The following is an 11,599-nucleotide window of genomic DNA, read 5'->3' as shown; positions in this document are numbered from 1 at the left end:
GAGGAGAGGGGGGGGGGGGGCGGGCGGGGACCCCCCCGGCCATCCCCAGCCCCGCTCCCCCAACTTGTGGGCTCGCCGGCGGCGGCTCCAGGCCGGTTTTTCAGGCGCTCTCTGCCTCCCCCCCCCCTCCTTTCCTTCCAACCTTCCTCCCCCCCCCGCCTCCCCGCCGCCGGCCCCGGCCCCAGCCCCAGCCGCAGCCCCCCCAAGCCCCGCAGGTGAGGCCGCCCAGGCGGGCGGGCCGCCCCAGGTACCGGCTGTATTTGTAGGGCGAGCCGGGCTGGGGGCTGCGGGGCTGCGGGGTGCGGGGGTGAGGGGGTGCTGGGGGGGGTGCTGGGTGCGGGGCGAGGGGTGTAGGGTGCGGGATTTAGGGTGTAGGGTGAGGGATTTGGGGTGTAGGGTGCGGGATTTAGGGTGGAGGGTGTAAGGTGCCGGGTGTAGGGTGCGGGATTTAGGGTGTAGGGTGTAGGGTGCGGGGTGTAGGGTGCGGGATTTAGGGTGTAGGGTGCGGGGGCTGCCGGCAGCCCGCGGGTGGGCGGCGAGGGGGGTGTGGGGGGGTGGTGTGCGCGCGTGTGTGCATGTGCGTGTGTGCATGTGCGCGCGTGTGTGCGCGCGTGTACCCGGGGGGGAGGTTTCTTGCACACACACACCCCACACACACCCCACACACACACACGCGCGCACACGCACACGCAGCCGGGCGCGCACCCGCAGGACCGGCCCCGCTCCGGCCCCCCCAGGCGCAAACCATGTTCCAGCCGTCCGCCAAGCGCTGCTTCACCATCGAGTCCCTGGTGGCCAAGGACACCCCGCTGAGCCCCGACGAGCCCCTGCGCCCCCCCGCCGCCCTCCCCTACCCCGGCCCCGGCCCCGCCGCCGACTCCTTCCCGGGGGGCTTCCAGGGGGCTGCAGCCGCCGCCGGCCGGGCCCTGTACGGCAGCGCCGAGCTCGTTTTCCCCGAGGCCGTGGGGCACCCGGCTCTGCCCGTGGGACCCCCGCCGCTGCCCCCCCCGCACCCCTTTTTCGGGCCGCAGCACCGCGACCCCCTCAACTTCTACCCCTGGGTGCTGCGCAACCGCTTCTTCGGGCACCGCTTCCAAGGTGAGCGCGGAGCCGGGGGGGGGGGGGATTGGGGGTTTTGGGGAGGGGATGGAGGGGACCTGGGGGGGTTCAGGGGGTCCCGGGGAGCCCCGCCAAGCGCCTCCGGCCCCCACCTGTTGCTGCGCCGCGGGGCACGGCCGGGCCCGGAGCCCCCCGGGGCTGGGGGCGCAGCGCGGGCGGTCGGGGCTGGGAGCGGGGAGCGGGGAGCGGGGAGCGGGGAGCTGCTGCCCTCGGGCCGAGCGCTTGCTTGTCTTGCTTTGCCGGCCTTCTTTTGCCTTCTTTCTTTCCGTCTTGCTTTCCTTCTTTCCCTCTTTCTCTCCTCCCTGTCTTTCTGTTTTTGTTTTTTTTTTTTTTTTCTTACTCACTTTCTTTCTCTATTTGTTTCTCTTTCCTCCTTTCCTTCTCTCCATTTCTTTCTTTCTTTCTTTCTTTCTTTCTTTCTTTCTTTCTTTCTTTCTTTCTTTCTTTCTTTCTTTCTTTCTTTCTTTCTTTCTTTCTTTCTTTCTTTCTTTCTTTCTTTTTCTTTTTCTCTCTTTCCCCTTCTCTTTCTCTCTTCCTCTTTCCCTTTCTCTCTCCCTTTCTTTCCCTCTTTCTTTCATTCTCTCTTTCTTCTTTCTCTCTTCTGTTTCTTTCTGTTTCTTTCTTTCCCTGTTGTTTTCTTTCCCTGTTTCTTTTTCTTTCTCTTCCATTATTTTTGTTCTTAATTTCTTTCTCAATTTTTTTTTTAAAAATCCTTCTTTCCTAATCGCTCACTTTTCTCTGCCTGCCTTCCTCTTTATTCTCCTGTCTTTTCCTAACTCCCTCTTCCTTTCTTCTTTCCGTTCGCTGTGTCCTATCTCTTTTTCCTTTCCTTTCCTTTCCTTTCCTTTCCTTTCCTTTCCTTTCCTTTCCTTTCCTTTCCTTTCCTTTCCTTTCCTTTCCTTTCCTTTCCTTTCCTTTCCTTTCCTTTCCTTTCCTTTCCTTTCCTTTCCTTTCCTTTCCTTTCCTTTCCTTTCCTTTCCTTTCCTTTCCTTTCTTTCCTTTCCATTTTTTTCCTTTCCTCTCCCCTCCTTTCCCTCTCCTCCCATCCCCATTCCCCATTTTCCAGCCCAAGCCCCGCCGGCGGCTGCAGCTCCCGGTGCGGCCCCGCAGTGCCCGCAGCGGCTCCCCCGGTGCTGCCGGCCCCGCGGGGCTCTGCCGCGCCTGTCCGGCCGGCCGTCTCGCTGCCTGGTCCTCTAATCCTTTTTCTTTCTCATGTTTCCTTTGCTTTATTCATTTTTTCCTTTTTTTTCCCTTTTTTTCCCTTTTTTCCCTTTTTTTTCCACTTTTTTCCCTTTTTTCTTTTTTTTTCCTTTTTTTCCTTTTTTTTTCCTTCTTTAATTTTTTTTAATTTCCTTCCTTCCTTCCTTTCTTTCTTTCTTTCTTTCTTTCTTTCTTTCTTTCTTTCTTTCTTTCTTTCTTTCTTTCTTTCTTTCTTTCTTTCTTTCTTTCTTTCTTTCTTTCTTTCTTTCTTTCTTTCTTTCTTTCTTTCTTTCTTTCTTTCTTTCTTTCTTTTTCTCCCTCTTTCCTTCCTCTTTCGTTTCCTTCCTCTTTTTCTGCCTGATTTTTCCCTTTCTCTCTTTCTTTCTGACTTTCCCTCAGCCTCAGTCTCGTTCCCTCTCTCACTTCTCTCCCGTAGCATTTTTCCTTCTGTCTGTCACAGAATGCTTTGGGTTGGAAGGGACCTTACAGATCACCCAGTTCCACCCCCCTCACTTTTTTCTTTCTTTCTTTCCCTTTCTCTTTATTTTTTCTTTCTGTCTGTCTGTCTTTCTGCCTTTCAGCCTTTCCATCTTTCTGTGTTTTCTTTTTTTTTTCTTTGCCTTTTCAAATTTATTTTACTTTATCTTTTTTCTTTTTCTTTCTGTCTCTTTTTCTTTCCCCATTCTCTCCTTTTCCTTCCTTCTTTCTTTTTCTCTCTTTTTACCCCTTTCATTTTCCTTTCTCTTTTTTTCTCTCAGTTTTTTCCTTGTCATCTCTCACTTTCTCCCCTTTCTTTCCCCTCTTGTCTTTTCATCCTGACTTTCCCATTTGCTCAGCCTCCTCTCTCATCTCTTCGTCCTTCTTTCTCCTTCCCCTCTTCTTTCCCCCCTCACCTCATTTCTCTCCCTGCTCTCTTTCTTCCCCAGCTCTCTCCATGCCTTTTCTCTCTCCCCTTTTCCTCTGTCTCCCCCTTCCCCTCCCGCTCTGCCCCGTGCCCAGCCGGGAAGGAGACGACGAGCCGGGCGGGATCACCACGGTGCCGGGGGGGCTCCCACCCTTCCCTACCTTCCCCCAGACCCCAGATCCCAAAAGACCCCATCCCACACGGTGCCAGGGGTGCCTCCACGGGGTCTGACTCTGCCGCTTTGCCCGCAGGGAGCGAGGTGTCCCAGGAGAGCCTGCTCCTGCACGGGCCCTTCGCCCGCAAACCCAAGCGCATCCGCACCGCCTTCTCGCCGTCCCAGCTCCTGCGGCTGGAGAGGGCCTTCGAGAAGAACCACTACGTGGTGGGCGCCGAGCGCAAGCAGCTGGCCAGCAGCCTCAGCCTCTCCGAGACCCAGGTACGGCACGGCACGGCACGGCACGGCCGGCAGCAGCTCCGCGCCGAAACCGCTCCGGGCCGGGCGAAATCCCGGCTCCTGTCTCCAGGAATCGTGCACGGAAATTGTGCTGGAGCTGCGCAGGTTTTTTTGGGGTCAGGTCGGGCTTTTTTTTTGGTGATGGGGAGCTGCTGCTGTTGGCTGAGCAGTGTTTCGGATCAAGATCCCCTGCAGCTGGGGCTGGGGCTCGGGTAGGGACGCAGGTTCCCCCCCCGTGCTCTCGAGTCGGAGTCGTTTTCCAGTGTTGTTCCTTGTTTGCTCGGGTGTTTTGCTGCGTGCAAAATATGTTTTTAAAAATCTGGTGACCAAAGCAGAAGCGGTGTCACCCCTCTGGCAGAGAGCTGCAAAAATCTGTCTTAACCTGGCCCAGTTTTGGGGTCTGTGGGCAGACTCAGGACGGTGCAAAGAAATGTGCCCGCGAAGGGTGCGCGCTCCCAGGGCTTCTTTCAGCTGCAGCTTTTGGATTTTAGGAAAGACATCGCACAGGAATTTGGCCCTCAGTGTAGGAGATGAGGAAGGGGGGTGAAGGTGAAAGGAAAAGTGTATGGTGCCAGGGGAAAAGAGGGGGATTGGGGCCGAGCAGCCCCGCACGCTGGGTACGCTGCTCCCAAAACCCTGGGCGAAGGCACGCTGCTTCTCCTAATATCCAGCGATGGAGTCAACGAGGAGAGTGTCTGCCAAATTCTGGCTGTTAATTTGGCTTGTTTTCCGTATTCAATTTAATGGAAAATAAAATCTATCCATACCATTGCAAAGTAAAGGCAGACCCGTGGGAGTTCCTCGCAGCCGCTGCCTTGTCCTCGCCCAGGCTCCGCCGGCTTCGGCGCGAGCAAAACCTGCAAATGCAGCCCCGTGAGAGGGAAGTTAGCAGGGAAAATTCCCTGTAACGGGGACAGCGGGCGGCCACAGCACAAGGAGATTTAACCAAAAGCAGGCAGCCGGGAGGATGGACTGAGCCCCGTAAGGGCACCGTGTTTGGGGGATGCAGCCCCGAAGCAGGGCATGGCAGGAGCTGGCACCCCGGCTCCATCCCCTCTCGCCTTTCTTTGCTGCTTCGGCCACTTCTCGGGGCTGAAAATGGTGCTAAGAAAAAGAAAAGAAAAGAAAAAAAAAAAAGCTGAAAGGTCAAAGAACAACCAGCAGCTTGCCTGGGCGGGAAGGGCAGCTGCGGGGTGCCCGGGGGCGCTCAGAGCCCCTCGCATTTTGCACCATTGCCCCGAGCCGAAAGGCAATTTCTTGGGAGAAAGCAGAGGTATCTGTCTCTAAATCCGCCTGCAGAAACAGAATCGCAGCGAGAGGCAATATCTATATGTAATTTTTGCACAGTGCAGCCTGCTTTGTAGTTCTGTATCTCCTCGCTCCGGGGAAGCTGCGGCACCGCCGGGTCCTTGTGCACGGGGGGAGCCTCGGCCCCGGGACCAGGGCGCTGCAGGGAAACCTCCTCCCCGCCAGCTTTGTGCCTTAAAATATAACCCCATATTAGATATCGTTTAGATATATTTATGTGGATAAATATATGTTATATACAGGCGTTTTAAATATTCTATTAATTACCCAGAGGGAAATAACCCAGCCGTGTGGTGTGGGACTGGGCACTGACTGAGCAGGGCTGGAGGTGGGGAGAGGCAGCCAGGGGCTGCTGGTGGTTACCCAGAATATTTTATGTCCTGTGACCCTGCTGCTGTCACCTCCTTGCTTCAGGGCACGTGCAGGGGATGCTGAGCCCCACAAACCCCTCTAAAATCCCCCGCCGTGCTCCGTGCCATGCGGTGGCATCGCCCCAGGCGTGCCTCCACCCGTGGCCGGTGCCCCGTCCCGTGTCCCAAGCGGCGTGTGGGTGAGTGGATGAGTTTTTTTTTTATTATTTTGGAGCAGTGCACAGGGGCTGGGGGGCTGCTGGGCCTGGACTCCTCTTTCTCAGCCTCTTTTCCCCTGCAAAGGGCAGCTCGGTGGTGCTGAGCCGGGTCCAGCCAGGGAGCAACACCTGGAGCAGCCCCAGGGGGAGGTGAAAAGGGTACCAGCGTCCTCCCCAAAGCAGGAACCGCCTTGGGCCATGGGGGGAGCGGTGGGGACAGGTGATTAACCCCTTCCCAGCCCTCCTCCCACCAAGGTGCTGCCTCGGCCTGGGACGACAGGAAAAAAAAAAATAATAACACGAAAAAAAGGGGGTTTTGGAGAAAAGGAAGCGTCAGCGGCAAATATAGGGGTGTAGTGGGATGATGCCGGGGGGGCACGGCGCAAGAGGAGCCGGCCGCGTGCAGGGATGACGCAGAGGCGTGGGGACAGCGTGTGCCACGTACCCGGGCCCATGGGACGCGTGGGACGTGCGTGTGTGGGGCTGGTGCGACACGGGGAGACGGCGTTTGCGTGTGCCGAGCGGCGTGGGACAGGACGGGACACGGGGACTGGGGCGTGCCAGGCGGGGCGGTGCAGGCGGTGACGGCGCCGTGCCCATCGTTGGCGGCACCGGGCCGCCCCGGTTACCCGGTTTCGCTGGCCCACGGGTTGGGAAATGGCTTTGCAGAGTGGATTTTGCGCAGCGAGGCCTCGTGCAAAATTCTGCACGCCGCAGGCTGAGCCTCTCCATCCCCGGCAGCACGTGGAGAGAGCGCCGGGGGACACCCCCCGCGGGGTCCCCTGCCCGAAGCGCCGGGCTCCTGCCCAGCTGCGAGGTGTGGGGTGATTGTGGCCATGCCATGTGTGACCCCACAAGCCCTTCTGGTGTCCTGCTTGCAGGGCTGGCTGCCCCCAGCCCCCGTGGGCCGCGGCGGTGCCAGTAATCATTGACAGAGCCGGCCCCGTGACCGTGCGGTGCCAGCGGATGCCTGGAAGTTACGGGAGGAGAAAGATGGGACGCAGATAAACCCGGAGAGCAGCCGGGCTGCGGTGCAGGGCGGGTGGGTGGGCTGGGTTCTGTGCGCCCAGCTGGGGCTGCAGCTCCTGGGGGAAATTTGGAGCCCCCCGACAGCTCCGTACAGTGGGCCGTCCACTCTCCCCGGCTCGGATTCACACCGCAGCAGAGTGATGTCCCCACGGCAGGACACCTGGAGGCTGGAAAAATGGGGTAGGGGAGAAGTTGGGAGCCTGGGGGCCTCAAAAGAGGACAAGGTGGCAGCTGGGGACCGTCCCCATCAAATGGTTCCTGCCTTGTAGGGGTGCACAGCGCAGCTCCCCTGTCCTGTCTGGGACACGAGCCAGGGGCACGCTTCTTGGGCACGGAGCAGCAAGGTGCCAAGAAAGGGCAATCGCTTTTGGGGTGCTCCCTTCCCAACCTTTGTGTCTCACTAAAGCAAACTCCCGAGTTTTGGGGTGTTTTTTAAAAGAAAAGGCGGCGTAGCCTGGTTGGGGCTTTGTGGCATCGCGCCGGGGGCTTCGTGCGCTGCGCCCCGGTGGGAGCAGCACTGCCTGCGCCATCGGGGTCCCAGCTGGGGACCCTGCAGGTGACAGCACGGCACGAGGGGGTGGCAGCAGGGCTGGTCCCTGGGTCACGGCTGCTGCAGAGCTCCTCCAGCTGAAAGGCTGCTGCTGGAGCCTCGTGCTTACACCCACAGCATCGCTCCCGTCCTGGAGCTGCTGGGGACACGCGGCCGGCCCGAAGGGTTGGGGACAGCCTCACCTTGGCACAGAGCTGCCTCTGTGGGTGCTGTCGGCCTCGTGCAAGCAGGGCTGGGAGAAAACCCCAAGGGAGAGCAGGATTTTTGGGTGGATGTCATCACCCGGTGGTGGTAACGTCTGGGACCCCCTCACATTGCGGGGGGTGTCACGCTGTGGGGGTCTCATACTGCTCCCGTTACAGCTTTTGGGGCCAAGGACCCCAAAACCAAGGCGCTGTGGCTCCACGCAGCCAGGAAACTCCCCCAATCCTGCAGCCACTTCGGGTGAGACAGCATCAGGACGGGGTCCTTTGAGCTGAACAGCGCTCGGGAGGATGTGGGAGATGCCTCGCCCCCAGCTCTGATTGCCACAGAGCCGCAGCCAAGCAGCTTGATCGCTTTATACCTCGGTTTCCCCCGCTCTACCCCAGGGATAAGGCAACTTCCCCGCTCCCAGAGGGCCGGGAGCTTTAATTAAAGTTTGCAAAGTGCTCCGCGGTTGGTGAATGAAAGGCGCCAGCTCGGTATTGTTTGAGAAATGCCCCAAAGCGAGGAAAGCGAATGGTTTGAGTCCCGGCCGGGGTTACAACAGGCGGCAGTGCCATAAAGCAGCTGGTTCGGTGCAACGAGCGCGCCTCGGAGCCACCGAGCGGCCCCCTGAGCCCCGGGAGGGCTTCGCTCCCCTGGGAATCAGGGGCTGAGGGACGACCTTGGCCTGCTGAGGAACCCCCCGGAGCAGGAGGCGAGCACGGGCTGGGAGCAGAGCCCGAGGAATGGGGCTGAAGGGGGGCACGATCCGGGACGTGGCCGCTGCAGGTGATGGCTCCCACCCGCTGCGTCGCGGGGCTGGCATCGGCGGCCGAGCAGCGGCACCTAGTGTCCTGCCAGGGCCCGCGAGGCTGGGCAGCATCCCGCAGCACTGCTCAGCATCCTACAGCACTGCTCAGCATCCTACAACACCCCACAGCACCCCACAGCACCGCCAGCAGCTCCCTGCACCGCCGAATTCCCGGCTGCTCTCGGCGCCCCGAGTGGTGCCGCGTCCGTCGCAGGAGCTGCCCCCGAGCACGGAGATGCCGCAGCCTCTGCAGGCTGCTGGGGCAGCCTGGTGGTGGAAAACCTTTCCTCGCACCCAAATGCTGTGAATTTATCCTCTAGGTTAGCCCCCTGGTTGTTTGCAGTCTTTGAGAGCCTCAGAGCCTTCCCTCAGGCTTTTGCGCAGGAGGGGCGCAAAGCGACGGAGCCGCACGATGGGCTCGGCCCCAAAATGCCGGTTATTGCCCCATTTTATTGGCCTGGAGAGGTGAGGGGCTTGGTCGGGCTGCACCTGGAGATGAAGCAGGGCCAGGAGCTGGTGGTGCCACCCCAACCCCAGGGCATGATGTGTGGGGACAGCTCTTTGTGACCTCCAGGTGGCCATCGGGGACACCCACGGCAGCAGGGTGCTGGGCACCCGCTCCCATCCTGCGAAGCGCAGCAGGGGAAGGGAAACTGAGGCAGGGCTGGGACCTCTTTGTGGCCACTCTCGGGGGGAAAAAGGAGAAACGGGAACTCACTGGGAACTCACAGGAGATTGCCTGTCCTCTCCTCGCTCTCCCCCAGGTGAAAGTGTGGTTCCAGAACCGGCGGACGAAATACAAACGGCAGAAGCTGGAGGAGGAAGGGCCGGACTCGGACCAGAAGAAGAAAGGCTCCCACCACATCAACCGATGGCGCCTCGCCACCAAGCAGTCGAGCGGAGAAGACATCGACGTCACCTCCAACGACTAAGGCAGGGACAGGCTCCTGGTGCAGCCACCATGGAGAGGAACCCGGGGGACGAAGGGGGGACACGCGCGGCGGCACCGCCACGCGAACTCTAGGGACGCCAGCGCCCAAGCCACCGCCGCCGCCGGTCCTCTGGGGGCCCCGCACCCCGTTCCCCCCCGCCGCCCGCGGTGCCCGGGGCATCCCTCGGGGGCGCTTTTTGGGAAGCCCCCGCCCGAGCCGAGGAGGAGGAAGAGGAGGCTGCCAGGGCCCCGCGCCCCGGGACGCGACCGCGCATCCTCCTCCGCGCTGGAAGCCGCCCGTCAGCCGTGAGCTCGACTCAAAACGTCCTACCTAGAAGCTCAATGTGCCCAGCCCTGTTTTTTTTTGTTCGTTTGTTCTTTTTTTTTTTTTTTTGCCTCCCTCTCCCCCCTCCTCCTTCCTCTGTCGTCGTTTTGTTGTGTTTTTTTGTTTTTTGTTTTTTTTTTTTCCTCGTTCTGTTCCGTTTTTACACCGTTTCGTTTTAATTTATTCTCTTTTATTTTTTTTTTTCGTGCCCGTGTGCGTGCGTTCACCCGTCGTAGGTAGTCAGCAGCTGTAGCGTGTGTGTTAACTGCGTGGAAATAAAAAAAGCCAAAATGCGCTCCAACCGCGGCTCCTTGCCTTCCGCCGCCCCCCTCGCCCACCCCAGGAGCACCCCACGAGGACGTGGCCACCGGGACGCCGGCGTCACCGGCCACGGGTGGCGTCCCCACGGCGGTGGCATCGCCGTGGGGTGAAGACGGTGGTGGGAAAGCAGCAGGAGAAGGGGGCAGCTCCCGGTGGGGGCCGCGCCGTCGCCGGGGGGGGCCGCAGGTATGCCAGGTATGCGGTGGCTTCGGGGCTGGCAGCCCCCTCACACCTGCGCCGGGGATTGAATGTCGAGGGAGAGGCAGCCCCAGAGCGAGCAGGAATGCCCCGGTCCGATGGGAAATGGGGTGCTGGGGGTTATCCGGGGACCCCCCCCAGCTCTGGGCACTCGTGGACCCCCAGCACAGAAGGATTTGGGGTGAGGGATAAGGGTTGGGCACCCTCCTGGGGTCTGGGGGATGGATGTTTTTAATAATTTTCTAGATATAATAGGCAAATATAAGCATTATATATTATATATATACAAATCTGTGTATATATGATATATACAAGTCCATATAAATATTATTTGCTATATACAAATATCATATATACACACACACAGATATATATAGGATAAAAATTGCTGCTCTTCGGGAAGGGACAGCCCTCTCCCCACCTGCAGGAAAACACCCCGTCCCTGGAGCAGCCCCCCCAGCCAAGCAAAATGATGAGAATTTGGGGTGTTTCTCGTGTTTTCAAGGAGTTTGAAGGCCTGCACCTGGTGGCACAGCCCCACGGGTCCCGCAGCCCCCTCCGTTCCTCCCCGCCTGGCCCCCACGCAGCAAGGACGCCGGCGAGAGGCGGCGAGGTCTTTAAAGATTTTTAATTCCAGACACGGAGAAGTGTTAACATAAAGTGTGGCGGTCGAGAAATCCATCGAGAAGGTTAAAAAGAGGCCCCCCCCCCCCCCGGGGGCCGGGTGCGCGCGGCAGCGGCTGGAAGACGTGGCCGGGCGGCGATGCCCGCGGGCTGCGGGGCAGAGGAGCCGACACGAGGCAGCCCCACCGACAAAAAAAAAACCCCAAGGGCAAAGGGGACGGCTCCCAAAACGCGGGGAGGTGCCAGGCTGCGGGTACCCGACGGTGCCAGGAGCTGATTTCGAGGCTCTGGCACGAGGTGCTGGTGCCACCCGAGGGCTGCGGGCGCTGCGTGGCCCCCTGCCCCGGCACCGCGGCCACCTGCCCTTGCCTCGCCGCACGTGGGGATGGAGAGCCAAAAATAACCAGCAAGGCATCAAAAAGCAAAGGAGCTGCGAGTGAGGGGAAGCGGAGAAACTGAGAAAAGGGGAGAAGCAGCCAGGAGCACCAAAAAATAAAATAGGTTCGGGCAGCGGGCGTGCATGGGACGCGGGCGATTAGTGGGGTGGCTGCGGTGCCGGGTGCTGCCGCTCGTCCCCAACGTCCCCAGGTAGGGAAATCCCAAGCGATGAGGCTGGCAGAGCTCAGAGCTGGTGTTTGATGACCACAGCTCTAGGAGGAGAGCAGGGCCGAGCCATTTCCCATTTCCCATTTCCCATTTCCCATTTCCCACTGCAGGCTCCAGGGCACCAGCACCAGAGCCCCGTGGCCGTCCCCTGGCTGTCCCCAGCAGGCTCGGGGAGCAGCCCCCAGTCACCCCTTCCAGGAGGGAACCTTAAACTCCTCGCTGGCACCTTTTGCTGCAACCTGGTCCTCATTATTTCTTAATTAACATATCCAAGAAATCAATTAACTGCGACATTTCTAATTAAATACTACAGGAGATGATCATCTCATTATTATTATCTGCTGAGGTGAACAACTTGATGTGTGTGGGGGGTGTTGTGTTTTTTTTTTTTTCCTTCCCATTTCTTCCACTTCCCCAATTATAGGAAATAATAAATGCAAATGGTTGGGTTGTTCTCACAAACCG

The 11,599-nt window shown here is 59.1% G+C and overlaps 1 protein-coding gene across 1 annotated transcript; it reads left to right on the top strand.

The window, feature by feature from the left end:
* The first annotated feature begins 746 nt into the window (after positions 1 to 746).
* On the top strand, positions 747 to 9,061 carry LOC116489240 (homeobox protein EMX1-like). Its single transcript, XM_032187456.1, has 3 exons — positions 747 to 1,098; positions 3,475 to 3,659; positions 8,894 to 9,061. Exons 1-3 carry the CDS (start codon positions 747 to 749, stop codon positions 9,059 to 9,061), a joined length of 705 nt encoding a protein of 234 aa, XP_032043347.1.
* Positions 9,062 to 11,599: the final 2,538 nt, after the last annotated feature.

Source organism: Aythya fuligula, chromosome 4, assembly GCF_009819795.1.
Source record: "Aythya fuligula isolate bAytFul2 chromosome 4, bAytFul2.pri, whole genome shotgun sequence".
NCBI lineage: Eukaryota > Metazoa > Chordata > Aves > Anseriformes > Anatidae > Aythya > Aythya fuligula.
This window is presented reverse-complemented; position numbering and strand designations above follow the sequence as displayed.